We start from the raw sequence: 20014 nt of genomic DNA, 5'->3' as shown, positions 1-20014 counted from the left end.
CAGAGGGAAATGGGTCTGGGTGAGTTACTCTTCGGAGGGTCGGTGTGGACTGGTTGGGCCAAAGGGCCTGTTTCCACACTGTAGGGAATCTAATCTAACGTCATCTGATCAAATTCATTTTAGTGCAGAATCAACAAGCTTCCCAATAAATTGTTTAACTTTTGCAAGATGTTCAAAATCATAAAAGAGAATAGCTTGTGATGATATCGTGCTTTGTAATTACATAAAGAGTAATAAGTAATGGAATGACTATGGGAGATCTTCAGACAAAAAAAATTTGGAGCGCTGAACCGTAACTCAGCGCACTGATGAGACGTTTGCAGAAACAATTACAGTTTCAAACACAAAGAATGTATGAACAATGTGGACATTGAAGACCAATCTGCAGGAACTTCCACCTTGCTTGACATGAAAATGATTAAAAGATCAACCATTGTATACGGTTTGCAAAATCTGGCTTGTGAAACAGATTTTAAAACTTCTCTTGAAAATGATACTAGCACCATACAAAAAATACACTTTAAAAATACCTTCTAAAAAAAAGCACAGAAGGAAGAGATTAGTCACAATTGAATACCAGTTTAAGAGAAACAAAAATAAAAATGGCAGTGCAAGCAAAACGATCACAACATTCAGAGTTCCAGGTTTCATTCTAAGATTGACCGTCATAGAATCATACTGCATAGAAACAGGCCCTTCAGTCCAACTAGTCCACGTTGACCATGTTCCCAAACTAATCAAGTCCCACTCGTCTGTGGTTGATGTATATTCCTAAATCTTTCTTATTCATGTACTTATCCAAATGTGTTTTAAATATTGTAACTGTACCTGCAAACACCATTTTCTCTGGCAGTTCATTCCACACACAGAGTCTAGAGACATACAGGACGGAAACAGGCCCTTCGGTCCAACTCGTCCATGCCAACCACATATCCAAAATTAATTTAATCCCATTTGCCAGCACTTGGCCCATATTCCCCTAAACCTGTCCCATTCACATACCCCTCCAGATGCCTTTCAAATATTGCAATTGTACCAGTCTTCACCACTTCCTCTGGCACCTCATTCCATAGAAGCACTACCCTGTGTAAAAAAAGTTGCTCCTTAGGTCCCTTTTATATCTTTCCCCTTGCATCCTAAACCAATGCCCTCTAGTTCTGGACTCCTCCTCCGCAGGGAAAAGACTTGGTCTATTTATCCTATTCATGCCCCTCATGATTTTATAAACCTCGATAAGGTCAACTCTCAGCCTCCAACCTGTTCAGTCTCTCCCTATAGCTCAAATCCTCCAACCCTGGCAACATTCTTGTCAGTCTTTTCTGAACCCTTTCAAGTTTCACAACATCCTTCCTGTCGGAGGGAGACCAGAATTGCACACATAAGCCCCTCTGTGTAAAAACGGTTGCCATTCATGTCCTTTTTAAAATTTTCTCCTCTCACTCTAAAACATATGCCCCATAGTTTTGAATTCCCTCACACTAGGGAAAAAAACCCCTTGCTATTCACCTATCTATGCCCCTCATGATGTTATAAACCCTGCAACCTCCTTCACTTCAGTGAGCAAAGTCCCAGCCTATCCAGCTTAACTGAAATCCTCCATTCCCACCAACATCTTGGTAAATCTTTTCTGAACCCTCTCCAATTTAATAATATCCGTCCTACAGCAGGCTAACCAGAACTGCACACAGTACTCCAAAAGAGGCCTCACCAATATACTGCACAACTTCAACATGACGTTCTAACTCCTATACTCAAAAGGTCTAAGCAATGAAAGCAAGCTTGCTAAACATCTTCTTAAGTACCCCGTGTACCTGTGACTCAAATTTCAAAGAATTATGTACCTGAACCCCTGGATCTTTCTGTTCTACAATACAACTCAGGGCTCTTCCATTAATTATCTAAGTCCTGCCCTTGTTCGTTTTATCAAAATGCAATACCTCGCATTTTTCCAAATTAAATTCTATTTGCCACTCCTCAGATCACTGAACCAAACGATCAAGATTACTTTGTAATCTTAGATAATCTTCTTCACTGTCTACTATACCACTGATTTTAGTGTCATTCGCAAACTTACTAACCATGCCTCCTATATTCTCATCCAAACCATTTACATAACTGACAAACACTAGTGGACCCCAGGACTGATCCCGGAGGAACACTCTGGTCTCAGGCCTCCAGTCCAAAAAACAACCCGCTATGACTGTCCTCCAATGCTTCCCACTCACCACTTTCACAACTCACTCAATTAATCCTAGCCTCTTTGCTATCTCCAATTTTCTTTACTCCAAAATTGGCAGCCATGCCTTCAGCCGCCTGGATCTCAAGCTCTGGAATTCTCTCCCTGAAGCTCTCCACCTTTACTTCTCCTGCTTTAAGATGTTCCTTATAAATCAACTAAAAAAAACTAAAGAAAAAAATCTCTCTCTTTGATCAAGTCTTTGGACACTTAACCCAATACCTCTGCCAAATTTCTGTGAAGTGAGCAATTTACTCCATTGCAGGTGCTATATAAATACAATACATTACAACCAACCTTGCAAGTCAACCCTTTGTAAATCCTCACTGATGCTGTTTCAAGACATCCAGTCACTTCCATGCCTCCAATAATAAAACTATGCGGCACCCAGCTTTCACTAGCTAAAGGTAAATATGCTTAGGCTGCCGATCTCAATAAGCTTGAATGGAGCAGAATACCTAGCACAGACTGTGGGGCAAATGACCAATTTTCAGGCTGCATATTTCATGTAAATCAGGACAGGACCAATTCATACTCTGTTGTACCTCTCTTGTTAAGAAGTTAAGATTATTTCCCTCTTTATGTTCCTGCCAAATCTGCCTCATCCTCATTATGTTTTATATCTCTATTTGCCTTAACTGTTTGCTTCCTTTTTGCATCTTATAGTCCTTCCATTAACTTATTCTCCTGTGCTTCAACTTGGACACTGAACTGACCTTACATTGTCCAGAAAGTGAACTTACAGTTTTCTCAGTCATCTTCCAAGCAATCTCTCTCGGGCAGAGATTAAATACACATGGAAAAGCTAAAATCATAGATGTGCATGACTGAAGTGCAGAAAATGGAGTAGCACTGCGTGGTATCCTGGGTCCAAAAAGTATGCCCACTATCCACAAGGCTCAGGATATAATGGAGTACTTGGATGAGTGCGGTTCTAACAACAGTCAAGAAGCTCAACAGCATCCATGGCAAAACAACCCACTTTATATGTTCAAGCAATCAAACCATCTAAACATTCGCTCCATCCACAAATGTAAATTAGCAGCAATATGTCAATCTACATGATGCATTGTGACAACTCACAAGGCCTCTTTTGATAGTATCTTTCATATGTGTAACCTCTACTACCTTGAAGAACAAGGTCAGGAAATACTTGGGAACACCACTTGCAAGTTCCCCTTCAAGGCTCACACTAAACTGATTTGGAACTATGGCGATGCCTCTATACGGTCAATGGGTCAAAATTCTAGAACTCAATCCTTCACATATGAACACACAATTTCGGAAATGTTGGCCATTTCACCCCTCAAGTCTGCTCCATCATTCAATAAGATCATGGTTGACCTGATGCGATTCTCACCTATCCTTAATAACGCTCACCCCTTTGCTAATCAAGAATATATTTACATATATCTTTTAACTAGTCAAAGACTCCGTTTCCACCACCAGTTGAGAAAGCGATTGTTGAAGATTCAGGACTCAGAGACAGATGATTTCTTAATCACAGTCTTAAATGGACAACTACTGATTTTTACATGATGATCCCTAGTTATAGATTTTCCCAAAAGTGAAAACATCCTTTCACATGCACTGTCAAAATCCATCTGGATGTTGTATATTTTAATCAAGTAGTCTCCTACTCTTTTGAAATCCAGCAGATACAAGCCTAAGAGAAAGTGAGGACTGCGGATGCTGAAGATAGAGTCAAAACGTGTGGCACTGGAAAAGCACAGGTCAGTCAGCATCCGAGGAGCAGGAGAAGGAAGGGCTGATGCCCGAAGGTACAAAGCTAGCCTGGCCAACATTTGCTCTGAAGACAACTCACCCATTCCAGGTATTAGTCCTGTCTCTGAACTGCTTCCAACACTTTTATATCCGTCCTTAAATAAAGCCACCAATACTGTACAGAATGCTAAAAATTTGGCATACCTGGTAACTGAAACATAATCTCCCTATGTTTGTATTCAATGCCCTTGCAAAAAAAATCTAATAGCTTCCCTAATTAGTCACTGTACTTTGATAAGATTAGATTCCCTACAGTGTGTAAATAGGTCCTTCGGACCAGCAAGTCCACACCAACACTCCGAAGAGTAACCCACCCAGTCCCATTTTCCTCTGACTAATGCACCTAACACTATGGGCAATTTAGCATGGCCAATTCACCTGACCTGCACATCTTTGGATTGTGAGAGGAAACCAGAGCACCCGGAGGATACCCATGTAGACATGGGGAGAATGTGCAAACTCCACACAGACAGTCACCCAAGGCTGGAATTGAACCTGAGACCCTGATGCTGTGCTAACCACTGAGCCACCATGCCACCACCGTGATGATGTACTTCACTGATGGTGTTTGCAGCGTAATATTGAGGGGTTATATCACACTGCCTAGCTTCCTTTCCCATTAAATCAACCACTTTCTAAGTGACTACATTATTGCTTGGTGATGCTCGACACCTCAGAGGTATGAGCAGCAGAGTACATTGTGACACCACAGGCCAGCTTTCAGCATCCACAGCAGCTGTACACACCATGCCTTCCTTCCATTTGTCCTTTAGCCTTCCACCAGAGCTTCTGTCATGATGTGATGGATGTTTTGATAGGGTCTCATTACCACCAGTGGGAATAGAGAAAATTACATAATTGCCCAAAATAAGTCATGATTTAGAGGAGCCGATGTTGGACTGGAGTGAACAATGTTAAAAAAAATCACACAATAATAGGTTATAGTCCAACAGGTTTACTTGGAAGCACTGCTTCTTTGTCAGCTGGTTATGGAGTATAATGTTACAGGACACCACCTGATGAAGGAGCAGCGCTCCGAAAGCGAGTGATTCCAAATAAACCTGTTGGACTACAGGTTTTAGCCCAAAATTGGAATATTGCACGCAATTATGGTCTCCGTCTATCAGAAAGATGTTGTGAAACTTGAAAGTGTTCAGAAAAGATTTACAAGGATGTTGTCAGGGTTGGAGGATTTTAGCTATAGGGAGAGGCTGAACAGGCTGGGGCTGTTTTCCCTGGAGCATCGGAAGCTGAGGGGTGACCTTATAGAGGTTTAAAAAATTATGAGGGGCATGGATTGGAAAAATAGACAAAGTCTTTTCCCTGTGCTGGGGGAGTCCAGAACTAGAGGGCATAGGTTTAGGATGAGAGGGGAAAGATATAAGAGAGACCTCAGGGGCAACCTTTTCATGCAGAGGGTGGTACGTGTATGGAATGAGCTGCAAGAGGGTGTGGAGGAGGCTGGTACAATTGCAACATTTAAGAGGCACTTGGATGGGTATACGAATAGAAAGGGTCTGGAGGGATATGGGCCGGGTGCTGGCAGGTGGGACTAGATTGGGTTGGGATATCTGGTCGGCATGGACGGGTTGGACCGAAGGGTGTGTTTCTATGCTGTACATCTCTATGACTCTATGATCCACTGGCAGAAGGGCCAGTCACCACATGACACAGTGTGAAGCTCATTGGGAAAAGCGCTGGAAAAGAGCCAAGCTGACTTTGTTTTGAAGTATGTTGATCTGGAATGCACAGCTTAAAGTGGTGGAAGCAGATGCATTTCAAGAAGAGAGCTGAATATATGTTTGAAAAAAGGAGCTGAAAAGACATCTTGCAGAAAAAGGACAGGCAAGTGGGACTAAATGATCTTATTAAAAACAAAAAGTTTACAATTGGGCATCATTGAATCATTATTGCACATTTCAACTGGTTATGTTCAAAGTATCAAATAATTTTCGTTTAGCATTCAACTGACATTTCATACACTAAATGTTATAACGTAGACCACAGCATTTATACACTTTAAACACTACGTTAGGCAGTCAGCAGGTTGTGAACAGGTTCTGTTCTGGAGTCCATTTGATCGCACAATACAGGACAATATTTAAAAAAAAAGATCTAGTGAAAACGTGAAACAGCCGCAGACACTGCAAATCAGAAGCTGAAATGGAAATTGCTGAAAAATACTCAGTAGGTCTGGCAGCACTTGTGAAACTAAGGAAGGGTCACTCAACACGAAACGTTAACAGATTTCTCTCCACAGGTGCTGCCAGACCTGCCGAGCTTTTCTAGCAATTTCCATTTTTGTTAAAAAAGCAATTCATAAGTACAGGAAATATTTGTACATCAGATCTTTGGAATGACACCCCTAAACGAGATCACATTTGTAGGCATAATCATTAAGTCCAGCACGCCCTGTACAGATTAAAATGGAATTAAAATTTTTTTTTGCTAATTTGGATAGCAAAAACAAACAAAAAGTCACTTACTTTTCTTGTATAGCAATGTTTTGCAATTCATGCATAAGGACATCTGGACCTTCTGCAATTTTTCATTATCTAAATAAACCTTTTTTTAATTCCTCCTGCCAAAATGGGTCGCTTCATGTTTTCCCACACTGTACTCCATTTGCCAGATCTTCGTCCGCAACTCGTTTATATCTCTCCATAGTATGCTTCATGTCCTCTTCACAACTTAGTTTTCCACCTATCTTCACAATAACAGTAAATGTAGCAACCATTCTGTGTCTCTTCATTCAAGTCACTGATATCAAGTGCAAAACAGTCAAAGCCCCAGCAGTGGTCCCTGTGGCACACCATGAATTAGATAATGTCGATCAGAGGATTCTGGGTAATCCAAGATAGAGGACGGGAAAAGAGCTGCTCCTTTTATGAGGTATTTTGGGTGTTGCAAGTGAATTCCTTGAATTGTAGGAGCAGCAATTACTGTCTTATGTGCTGTTGCATTGTTTTGGAACTTTGGGGGAGAAAAGATCAAAACAACAGCACTTGAAAAAAGCAAAACAGACAAGGCACATGGTCAGAGAAAGAAACCTGGGCTACTTTCTGATCACAGCAATGAATCTGCATAGTTACTGCCTTTGCTGGTTGAGTTCAAGCATCTCTGGGCATCAGAGTGCGTCTGGGAAAAATTAACAACCAGCCAAATTCACAGCTAACCTTGGAGAAACTTGTGTGGGAGCATTCACAGCATAGGAACGGATAAGTGCATAGCTTTTAAGTGTAGCCTTACTGAAAATCTACAATAGTGAGCACAGTGGATTCTTTCTTGATTTTATGTTTTATTGAGAGCTGTCTCTTGATTAATTTTTAAAGATGTAACACTGGACAAGCGTTTTGTTTTCGAGCAATAAGATGGTGCTATTTTCTTGGTCTGTAGGTTGTGAAGGATAGCCTTTATATAGAGATGTGCTTTTCAGTGGGATGTAGGAGTTTTGAGAGAGTTTCCATATTACTGGTGATTATGTCTGCAGGAAGTGTCTTTGACTGCGAATCCCATTAGCTTGCATGCAGCAGTTGGACTGGCAGTTAGAGGGAATAAGGAATTTACAGGTGCTAAGGGATGTGATGGATGGGTGCTATCGGAAGGGAGAATAGACGCAGATACAGTCAGGTAGATGGGGTTGGCAAGTCGTGCAGGAGTCTTCTGTGGCTATCTCATCTCAAACAAGTATGCTGCTTTAGAAAAAGTAGGGGGTGATGGACTCTCAGGGGAACGTAGCACCAACAGACAAGTTTCTAGTCTAATGTAGTGATGGGTATGTCGGTTCCAAGTGATCAATTGTGATAGGGGACTCTCAAGTCAAGAGGCACAGATAGATGTTTCTGGGGCCAGCAGCAAAAAGTCAGAATGGTGTATTGCCTCCCTGGTGCTAGGATCAATGATGTCTCAGAGAGGGTGCAGAATGTTCTCAAAGCGGGGGAGGAACTAGCAGGAGGTCATTGTACACATTGGAACTAATGACATATGAACGGAAAAGGATGAGATTCTGAAGGGAGAATACAAGTAGTTAGGCAGGAATTTTAAAAAATGTGCCCTCGAGGGTAGTAATATCTGGATTACTCTGGTGCTACAAGCTAGTAAGGATAGGAACAAGAGGATAGAGCAGATGAATGTCTGGCTGTGGAGCTGGTGAGGGGAGAAGGTTCACATTTTTGGATCATTGGAATCTCTTCTGGGGTAGAAGTAACCTGCACAAGAAGGATGGATTGCACCAGAATTGGAAGGGGGCTAATATGCTGGCAGGGAGGTTTGCTTGAGCTGTGGAGGAGGATTTAAACTAGCAATTGTGGCCGGGGGGAGGGGACACCAAGGAAATAGTGAGGAAAGAGATCAATCTGAGACTGGTTGTGTTGGGAAAAGGAGCGAGTCAAACAGTCAGGGCAGGCAAGAACAAAGCAGAGAACAAGGTTGGACTGATAAACTAAACTGCATTTATTTCAATTCAGGAAACCAAACAGGGAAGGCAGATGAACTCAGGGCATGGTTAGGAACATGGAACTGGGATATCATAGCAATTACAGTAATAGAGCTCAGGGAAGGACAGGACTTGCAACTTCCAGGATAAAAACGCTTTAGGAAGGCTAGAAAGGGGGTGTGGAAGGGTGGGGTGGCATTTTTTCATGAGGGATTACATTACAGCTGTACTTAGGGAGCATATTCCTGGGAATACATTGAAGAAAGTTATTTGGGTGGAACTGACAAATAAGAGTGACCATCATCGTATTTGGATTGTATTGTAGACCCCCATGTCAGCAGGAAATTCAGAAACTAGGAGATCTCAGTTATCTGTAAGAATAATAGGGTGGTTATGATAAGAGATTTTAATTTCCAAACATAGACTGGGACTGCCAAAGTGTTAAGGATTTAGATGGAGAGGAATTTGTTAAGTGTGCATCAGAAACTTGTGTGATTCGGAATGTGGATGTACCTGGAGAAGGTGCAAAACTTGGCCATAAGGCAGGGCAGGTGACTGAGGTGTCAGTGAGGGAACATTTTGGGGCCAGCGACCATAATTCTATTAGTTTTAAAATAGTGATGGAAAAGGATATGAGAACATGTAAAGGGTATAAGCTAGCATGGAAAGAGTTAAGCTCTGAGTTTTGTGAAACAAGAAGTTCAGCTGAGCATGACTCAGACCAGATACCAACTTACAGTTAACAATAGGGTACTGAAGGCAAGGGTAATGGGTTAACAAGGTGTAAAAGCATTCATTATGTAGAGCTGTTTAACAATATGAGGTTGCATTCAGTATGTAACATCAGTTAACAATGTGAAATGTATTCATTATGTGATACCATTTAAAAAGATTAAGATCATTTATTGTGTAACAGCAGATGATATAATCTTCAAATGTTCATGCTTGTTGATTGTAGCAATCACCCAATCAATATGTATGTTGCCTTATCTGGATGCTCCTCCTTGTAAAATGACTATATAATTCACTGAGAAATTGTTATTCCAGAGAAGATTGCGAACTCATGTCCCTGTGCACATAGGTGATCAGTCTCTCTCCCTCCAGGGCCTGGAACAAAAATGAAGGAGGTAAAACTACTCTGTATCTCTGAGTGTTTTGCTTTGACTGAAGGGGGAAATGGGATGACAATAGATAGACCAGAAGTTCTAAATTGGAAGGCCAATCTTGACAGTATTAGGCAAGAACTTTGAAAAATTGATTGGGGGCAGATGTTAGCCAGTAAAGGCATAGCTGGAAAATGAGAAGCCTTCAATAATGAAATAACGGAAATCCAGAGACAGTGTATTCCTGTTAGGGTGAAAGGCAAGACTCGTAGGTGAATGCTGGATGATTAGAGAAATTGATGTTTTGGTTTAAAAGAAGGAAGCACACATTAGGTATAAACAGCAGAGATCAAATGAATCCTTAGACTATAAGGGCAATCTGAGGATACTTAAGAGGGAAAGCTAATTTGGCAAATAGGCTGAAGGAGAATCCAAAGGGATTCTATAAATATATTATGGTCAAAAGGGTAACTAGGGAGAGAATAGGGCCGCTCAAAGAACATAAAGGCAGCCGACATAGAATGCAGGAGACGGGGGAGATACGAAACGAGTAATTTGCAACAATGTTTACTGTGAAGGACATGGAAGATATAGAAAGTGGGAAAATAGATGGTGACATCTTGATAAATGTCCATATGAAAGAGGTGGTGGGCTGGATGTTTTAAAATGAATCAAGGTGGATAAATCTCCAGCACCTAATCAATGCCCGAGAACTCTGTGGGAAGCTAAAGAAGTGATTCCTGGGCCCCTTGCTGAGATATTTGTATCATCGATAGTCACAGGTGAGGTGCTGGAAGACTGGAGGTTGGCTAATGTGGTGCCAATATTTAAGAAAGGTGGTAAGGAAAAGCCAGGGAACTATAGGCCGGTGAGCCTGACATTGGTGGGGGGAAACATGTTGGAGAGAATCCTGAGGAACAGGACTTTAAATGTATTTGGAAAGGCAAGGACTGATTAGGGATAGTCAACATGGCTTTGTGCATGGGAAATCATGTCTCACAAACTTGATAGAGTTTTTTAAGAAGTAACCAAGAGGATTGATGAGGGCAGAGCAGTGCTCGTGACCTATGTGGACTTCAGTAAGGCATTCGACAAGGTTCCTCATGGTAGACTGTTTAGCAAGGTTGGCTCTCATGGAATACAGGGAGAACTTGCCATTTGGATACAAAACTGACTCAAAGGTAGAAGGAGGTGATGCTGAAGGGTTGCTTTTCAGACTGGAGGCCTGTGACCAGTGGCATGCCACAAGGATCAGTGTTGAGTCCACTGCTTTTGGCCATTTATATAAATGATTTGGATAGGAAGTGTAGTAAGTAAGTTTGCAGATAACAACACCAAAATTGGAGGTATAGTGGACAGCGAAGGTGGTGACATCAGAGGACAACGGGATCTTGATCAGATGGGCTAATGGGTTGAGGAGTTGCAGATGGAGTTTAATTTAGATAAATGCGAGGTACAGCATTTTGGAAAAGCAAATCAGAGTATGACTTGTACACTTAAAGTCCTGGCAAGTGTTGCTGAACAAAGACCTTGGAGTGCAGGTTCATAGTTCCCTGAAAGTGGATTCGCAGGTAGATAGGGTAGTGAAGGCGGCTTTTGGTATGCTTTCCTTCATTGGTCAGAGCATTGAGTATCGGAATTGGGAGGTCATGTTGCAGCTGTACAGGAGACTGGTTAGGCCACTTTTAGAATTGTGTGTGCAATTCTGGTCTCCTTTGTATTGGAAAGATGTTGTAAAACTTGAAAGGGTTCAGAAAAGATTTACAAGGATGTTGCCAGGGTTGCAGGATTTGAATTATAGGGAGGCTGGCTAGGAGAGGGGTCGGCGGCTGAGGGGTCACCTTATAGAGGTTGATAAAATCACGAGGGGCATGGATAGGGTAAATAGGCAAAGTGTTTTCATTGGGGTAGGAGGGTCCAGAATTAGAGGGCATAGGTTTAGGGTGAGAGGGGAAATATTTAAAAGGGATCCAAAAGGCAACATTTTCATGCAGAAGGTGGTGCGTATATGGAATGAGGTGCCAGAGGATATGGTGGAGGTAGGTACAATTGTAGCATTTAAAAGGCAGCTGGATGGGTATATGAATCAGAAGAGTTTAGAGGGATATGGGCCAAGTGCTGGCAAATGGGACTAGATTAGGATATCTGGTCAGCATGGATGAATTGGACCAAAGGGTCTATTTCCGCGCTGTACACCTCTGACTCTATGACTTCATGACCCACTTATAGATACTCTGTTTCTTGTTAGATAGTCAATCTTCTCTCTACACCATGATCGCTCACTTTCCACAATAACATTTGAAGTGACAACTCAACAAATGTTTTCTGGAAATACAAGTACAGTACATCCATCAGTTCCCTTTTATCCATGGAACAAATTACTTCATCCAAGATTCCAAAAATTAATTAAACATGATTTCCCTTTCACAAAACCATGCTGACTCTCCCTGATTACCTTGATCTTTTCTGCCCTGCTGTAAGATCTGTAACGATAGCTTCTAACATTTTCCTTCTAACAGATGTTAAAGTCACTGGCCTGTGTTTTCTTGCTTCTGTCTCTGATGTTTTCGAACAAAATCATTATTTATTATATTCCAATCCACTGGAACTTTCCAAAAATAAGGAATTCTGGAAAATTAAAACCAATGCATCAACTATCTGACTTGTCATTTCTCTTCAAACCAGATCAGGAGATCCTTCAGGGCTTGGGTCTAGACAGCCCTCTGGTCCAACAGTTTGATCAGGTACCACTTCCCTGGTGATTGCAATTTTGAGTTCTTCACTCCCTTTCATTTCCAGACATACCACTGGCTTTCTCTCAGTCTAATTTTTCCCCACCTTATTAATCTTTTAGTCATTCTTTGTTTTATTGTATATTCTCTCCAATCTTGTTGCCTGCTGTCAATCTTGACGTAGCTATATTTTATCTTTTAATTAAAGATAATACAAACTAAATATAACACTTGATTTTAATCACAGATAGTGGGTCTTCCCCTTGGACTTTTTCTTTCTTGTTAGAATGCATCTATTCTGAAATATTCCCATAAATACCTTCCACTGCTTCTCACTGAAATATCTCAATCTTGTTTGCGAGGTTACTTTAGCTATCTCTGCTTTCATGTCCTCATAATTGCTCTTATTTAGAATTAAAATATCATGTTGGACCTATTCTTCTGTTCCTCAAATTGAATTTAAACCTCAATCATACTTTAATTGTTGCTATCTAAGGGCACTTTCACTGAGGTTATTAATTAATCCTGTCATGTTCATAATACCAAGTCTAGTATACTCTGCTTTCTGGCTGGCATCAGAAGTTGCTAATCTAAGAAAAATCTAGCCTGAAAACATTATTTTTAGGCTACTTCTGTCCATCTTTTCCAGTTTATATATAGATTAAAATCTCCCTGAATTTCATTACATCTTTGTAACAATCTTGCATTAACAGCACTCTATGCAGATTTACATCACACAGACTGCAGTGGTTCAAGGAAATGTTCTCAAGAGAAATTAGAAATGGACAGTGGATGCTGGTCTTGGTGGTGACAGCATGTGTCCTGGAAATGATTAACACAAGCACATACAGGGAGACACAAAGTAATGCAAGTTGGGAATTTCTTCTTTTGCAGCAGATTGAGACCTGGAATGTACCAACTGAAAGAGAGGTGGAAGCACATTCAATAGTAACTTTCAAAGAGAGAATTAGATAAATACTTGAAGGGGAAACATTTAAAAATCTATCGGGAAAGCCCAGGTGAGTGTGACTAATTCAATAGCTCAAAGAGCCCGAAAAATCATATTAATAGAATTGGTCATCTTGTTTCTAAAAACTTATTGCTGGAAAAGCGCAGGTCAGGCAGCATCCAAGGAACAGGAGAATCGACATTTCTTCAGAAGGGCATATGCCCAAAAAGTTGATTCTCCTGCACCTTGGATGCTGCCTGACCTGCTGTGCTTTTCCAGCAACACATTTTTCAGCTTTGATCTCCAGCATCTGCAGATCTCACTTTTTCCTCTAAAAACTTATGCAAGGACAAAATGTCTGGCAGCAAAGCAAAGGCAAATGACAGTCCTCTGAGAGGAGAGGTTATTCCATGGAACTGTGGCTGGATTAATCAAAAACTGGGATTAGTAACTTTTGTGACTTCTCACTGCAAAACTGGATTTTTTATGTTTTACAAGTGTAGTCTGGGAGATCTCTTATCATACTGTACTTAGTCAAGATATGATATCTACTGTCTTTCCATTGCTGTGTAAATTTCAAAAATCACCTGAATTTGAACCAAGTCTTGTTCATACATCAACCATACTTGGTGACCTACACTGACTCTTGATCCAGAAATGCCTTGCTTTTCAAAATTTTGTCCGTTTTCAAATCATTACCTGGTCTCATCCTTATCTATATAATTGCCTCCAACCCAACAGTATATCTTGGGCTCTTGATTTCTAGCAGCTTGGTAAATTTTATCTGTTCCACCAATGTCTGTGTCTCAGTCACAAAGGTTACTCTGGGATACTCTTGCTACACTTCTCTATTTTACTCATTTAAGGCTCTCCTTGAAATCAACTTCATTGACCAAGCTTTTGGCTATCTGTCTGAATATCTCATATAGCTGGTGTCAAATTTGGTTTGATAATTGGTTCTGTGGTGTTTAAAAATATAACATAAATATATGCAATTGCTGTGTGTCTACCATTTCTCCAATACTTTCTGCTTCTTTGTCTGTTCTTCCTGCTCATGTTTGAAAAGTTTAACTTGCAGATGGGACACTGGTCAAGAGAACAGCCAGGAAATCCCCTCAACCACCCAGGTAGTGTGTGGGGTGATGTTATGATGATAATGGCGCTTTCACTTTACAACACCTCCTACTAAAATGAACCCAGTCCCCTGGGCAGACACAAGTTCCTGACATCATCTGAGTCTGAAGATAGCTGCATTCGTTAGTTTCTGCTTTCTATTTTAATCAAGTATCGGTCATTTTATCTGATTGCACCTCCAAACCACTCACTCCCATCACATCCATAACCTCTCATCTTTCAAACAACAATCATCACCATCCTTTCATTTTCAACTCTTCCTCCTCTGAAAATTATCTGCTCAATCTCTCAACAATCACTTACATCGCCCTTAATCCACCATTCACAAGCTCAATGAAAGTCTAATGGTGGGGGTCAGAGGCTTGCACCTTCCTCATGTCCCTCGGAGATGGTGTGAGCCTTAAAAGCTTTCACTTGCTTACATTCTCTATCACACTGAATGCAAGGTCCTGCTATCCTGGTCAAGTCTGGTGGACATTTTACATTTTAACAGACTCCAACTGGCCTAGTGAGACACTTTTATCCAACTATTCCAAGCAGCTCATCACCAACTGCTTTGGCCATTGATGGATTTGAGATAATGCCTATGTGACTGCAGTACCCATGTCTGACATCCTTAAATATGCCCTTTTGAAGAACCAACCTTGAGAACAAATTAGAGATTTTTTTTTGCAGGCATCCTGACGAATTACAGTTACTTGATGCTGTATTCCATTAAATCAGCTCCTTAAGTATTGATATCACTGGTGAGGTCTTGAAACACAGCAGTCTATGACATGTGTAGAAAGGGACAGCAGAAATAATTCCAGACATACTAGCACTTATCAAGTTAAGGCTTTTCAGGTTGCACAGGAATATATTTATTTCTACAGACTGATTTTGCTTTCACTAAGATGATGGCATACCATCCACGGTACAAATATCAGTAACTACAATCCTCTTTTAAGCAAAAAGAGCAGTCAGCAAGGGACTTGCCAGTTAATGTCAGTTACACAATGACATATTCAAAATGAAGTCATCTTCAAATCAACACAACAATGTGATGTTCTCATCACTCCCACTGCACACTAAGCAGGTGTAATCATAATTTATTCCAAAATTTCACACCAAACACTATACTGTTCTGGCATTATTTCCACAGCACAGTGTATTGGATTGTTAGCACAACTAATCTGCAGAAATGAGGACGATATACACCATAACTAATAACTCAGTCAAACCTCCCATTGTCAGCTTGGTTCACGCATTGGGATCGCAAATCTGAGCATCTGTAGTTGTATTTGTAACCAGCCTTTTGCAATATTCCATGTTAGAAATACTTATTTTGAGTACACCGAGCAGCAGCAACTCTGCTCATTCAGCAACTGTATTAATCATATGGTTATGACACGGTTTATCAAGGGAGATGTTGCAATCAAGCCACTTGTGCATAAAATCAAGGTTGACACTCCAATGCAGCACTGATAGAATGCTGCATTAACAGATTAACATCTTTCAGATAAAACATTAAGTGAAGGCCCCATTTGGATGGCTAGAAAATAACCCACTCTAGTAAATCATGCTCTGAGTCAATACTTATCCCTCAAAATCATAACTTAAATAAACTGCTCATTATCAACTGTGCATCACCCCTAATATTATGGTTCAAATAGTGGACAAGCTTACCAGATGACTCAACCACGTTTTCTCTTTACCCCAGGATTAAAACAGTTAACAATGTGACTGCTGTTTTGTATTCCAAGAACAGTGCCACTTGGGAGGCCACTTAGGATCAAAATAAGTGAATATAGGGTTTTCTTCATTCAAGGCATTAAATGTTTGAAATTCATGACTCTAAACGTGTTAGCTACAAAGATGTTGGATGCTTTGGTTGTAATTTTCCACAAATCCTTAGATTCTGGAGAAGTACCAGAGGATTCAAAAGCTGTCAATGAGAGACCCCTATTCAAAAAGAGATGGAGCCAAGAAATAGGTAACTAAAGGCCAATTAGCCTATCTATTATTTGAAAAATGTTGGAATCAGTTAATTAGGGAAGTACCAGGAGAACATTTGGAAGATCATAAATTAATCAAACAGACTTTTTGAGGAAGCTTCAACTAGAATGGATAGAGTGGAACCAGTAGATAAGTTGCATCTGGATTTCCAGAAGGCATTCAACAAGGTACCTCTCAAAAATACAAGAGTAGAGAAGTCTAACTACAACCGTCCAAAGTTAGACCATATTTGGAGCAGTTTTAGTCCTCTCATTTGAGATGGTTCAATGGAAGGACAGTCTTATTAAGAAAAGCCAAACAGGTTTGGACTCGCTCACAAATTTAGAAGAATGAGGTGATCTTATTGAAACACATAGAATATTAAAGAGGCTTCATAAAGCAAACGGTGAGAGGATGAAAGTATCTCGGACTAGAGAAGGTGGTCTCAAAATAAAGAAGTGCCAATTTAAAGCTGACATAAGGAGCATTTTCTTCTCAGAGGGTTGAATGCTTTAGAACTCCTTGCTGAGAGAGCAGCAGGTACAGAGTCTTTGTGTATATTTAAGGCTGAGATAAAGAGGCTCTTGATCAGTAGGGGAAAATCAAAGTTACAGGTAAAAGGCAGGAAAGTAGACCTAAGAAACATCAAATCAGCCATGTTCCTATCGAGTAGGAGAATAGGCTCAAGGGATTACTGTTTGTTATGGTCTTATAAGCATTTCATGGATAGATAATTTTTAAAGCTAGGCAGTTATTTGGTAGCATAATTGAGGGAAACAGGGAGCAGACAAGAAAGGAAGATTAAGGCAAAGTATTAGCCATAACTGCATGGAATTTGAGCAATTGAGGGCCTACTGGTGCATCCCTACTGTTATTTATATTGTCAACTGAAGGAAGAAGCTTTTATGCAAAATAAACTTCTTAAACTTAAATGCCACAACAGAATGGTCAACAAGGCTAATATAAAGAGAAAAAATCTACCTCACAACCCATCACCAAATCGTTCGATTAATTAGAGTTGATGTTTAAAACCTAAGTGCACAAATTGATTAAGTTTACACCCTCTGATCATCCAATCAGAGGTCTTAATCCCGCAGGCTATCGGAATACCATTTTTCGGTCTTTACAGCCCTTGCCCAATTCCTACTTGGAGTTGTCATTTACAAGCAGCTAATCTCTTCGCCAATACCCACATATCTATGGAAAAAGAAGCACAACAACAGAATGGGACGAACACAGATATTGTCTAATTCCTGGACTTTGGTATTTACTGCTTTCAAGTCAGACTCCCAATATCTGCAGTATTTTTCTCCCCTCAGTCTCTTCGCATCGGACCTGTGTGCCTGTTTCCCAGCGGTATCATACTTCCAGCTTAACGTTACACACACTCCATGCCCCCTTCCCCACTCAATCCGACTCCTCTAACCAACACCCGGGAAGTTCTCCCTCCACTCAAGCGAAAGGCCTCCCAAACCCAGGTCTGGATGTCGGATCACCACGATCCACTTGCTCCATTGCCCGCAGGCCGCCCACTCACCCTCCCAAGTCACATCGTACATCTCAGCCACAGACGCCATCTTGACTCCACGGTCAGCTGACCCCCCCGTCTGTTACGTCATGGACACGCCCACCAGGCCCCGTACAATCAGAGGAGACCAGGCTGGACCAGACTGCGCAATCCGCCTGGGCGGGGGCGGGGCCAGGGGCGGGGTCTTCGTGTGAGTGACAGACAAGGTATCACAAAACCTGCAGTTGATTGGTGCAGTTGGCCGATAGTGATGTCAACAATCATACCATGTGACATTGTCACTGGCAGCTCAGCCCATCTCACCTGAATGTGGTCATGAATCTGCTTGTTGTTTCAGTTACAGGGCTGGTGATCTGCCTCAACTTTACTTCCCTTCAGTATCTCCACATTCCTTTGATATCTTTAATATCTATCAATCTGTTTGGAGGTACTCCATGAGTGATCCTCAAGTCCTCTGATATCAAGATTTACAAAGCTTCAAGAAATTCCTCCTTATCTCTGGCCTAAATGACCAACTTACACTTTTGACTATCCAACTGGGGGAGACCTCCCTTACCGTATGCGTCTCTTTCATGCTTAAACTTTTTTTTATGTTTTAATCAGATAATCCTCAGTCAAAACTCTATAGAATACAGAGCCAGTCTCTTTATAAAGTTAAAAATCACACAACACCAGGTTATAGTCCAACAGGTTTATTTGGAAGCACTAGCTTTTGGACCACTGCTGCTTCATCATTTTTAACTTGGTACACCCCAGTCCAACAATGGCGTCTCTAAATCATGAGTCTAAAGTTTGTGAGAAGATTTGTAGCTCGGGTGCTCGTTGTTGTGGTTCTGTTCGCCGAGCTGGGAGTTTTTGTTGCAAACGTTCCGTCCCCTTTTTAGGTGACATCCTCAGTGCTTGGGAGCCTCCTGTGAAGTGCTTCTGTGCTGATTCCTCCGGCATTTATACTGGTTTGAATCTGCTGCTTCTGGTTGTCGGTTGCTGTCCGCTGCAGTGGCCGGTATATAGGGTCTAGGTCGATGCGTCTGTTGATAGAATTTGTGGATGAGTGCCATGCCTCTAGGAATTCCCTGGCTGTTCTCTGTTTGGCTTACCCTATAATAGTGGTGTTGTCCCAATCGAATTCATGTTGTTTGTCATCTGAGTGTATGGCTACCAAGGATAGCTGGTCGTGTCGTTTCATGGCTAGTTGGTGTTCATGGATGCGGGATGTTCATGGATGCGGAAAAACTCCCAGCTCGGCGAACAGAACCACAACAAATCATGAGTCTCTTTATAGACAATCATTCCATCCCAGGGATCAGTCTGTTGAATCTTTGTTGTGCTTCCTGAATGGAAAGTAAGGAGACCAAAACTGCACACAATACTCCAGGTATGGTTTCACCAAAACTCTGTACAGCTGTAGTAACATATTACTCTTTGCTATACAGCATGTTAGTTTTCAGTGACTTATGAGCAACATACACAGTTCCATTTTGGATATCAACTCTTAACAATCTCTTACCCTTTACAAAATACTCTGCTTTTTTTGTTTTTGTTGCCACAGTGAATAATTAAAATTTTAAATTTCACTTTGGGCCGACTTCATACTGGTTGGCCACTTCACACAGAGACCTATACACATGAAGCTTATGCAGTAAATAATTGAAAGTGCTGAAGAAACTCAGTGGGTCTAGCATTATCTGTGGCGAGAGAAACAGAATTAACATTTCAAGTATGACCTTTCTTTGGAGACTGTATTAAATATTCTAAAATTTTCCAAAAACAATTAACAGTCTAAAATTGACATCAAGCCAAAGAAGTAGGTATTAAAAAGAGCTTGGTCAAAAAAGCATAAAGAATTAGGAGCAGGAGTGAGCAATTTAACCCCTTGAACCTGCTCCATCGTTAAACAGAATCATTGCTGATTTTATCTCAACCTCAACTCTACTTTCATCCTCACTCTCCATGATCCTCCAATCCATTAATAATTAAAAATCTCTTTACCTCCTCCTTAAATTTACTCACTATTCCGGCATCTGCCATGCTCTGGGTTAGTGAATTCCACAGATCGTGACACTTTGAGGAAAGTAAGTTCTCTTCATCTCTGTTTTAAATTTGCCATCCCTTATCCAAAAACTATCACCTCTTGTTCT

The 20014-nt window shown here is 41.0% G+C and overlaps 1 protein-coding gene across 1 annotated transcript in view; it reads right to left on the bottom strand.

Moving 5' to 3' along the window:
* Positions 1-17976, bottom strand: part of emc2 (ER membrane protein complex subunit 2) — a 119382-nt gene extending 101406 nt beyond the window's left edge. The window contains exon 1 of the mRNA XM_060824232.1: positions 17886-17976. Coding sequence (XP_060680215.1) covers positions 17886-17925 — 40 coding nt within the window. The 5' untranslated portion in view covers positions 17926-17976. The remainder of the gene's footprint in view (positions 1-17885) is intronic.
* Positions 17977-20014: the final 2038 nt, after the last annotated feature.

Source organism: Hemiscyllium ocellatum, chromosome 4, assembly GCF_020745735.1.
Source record: "Hemiscyllium ocellatum isolate sHemOce1 chromosome 4, sHemOce1.pat.X.cur, whole genome shotgun sequence".
Classification (NCBI taxonomy): Eukaryota; Metazoa; Chordata; class Chondrichthyes; order Orectolobiformes; family Hemiscylliidae; genus Hemiscyllium; species Hemiscyllium ocellatum.
This window is presented reverse-complemented; position numbering and strand designations above follow the sequence as displayed.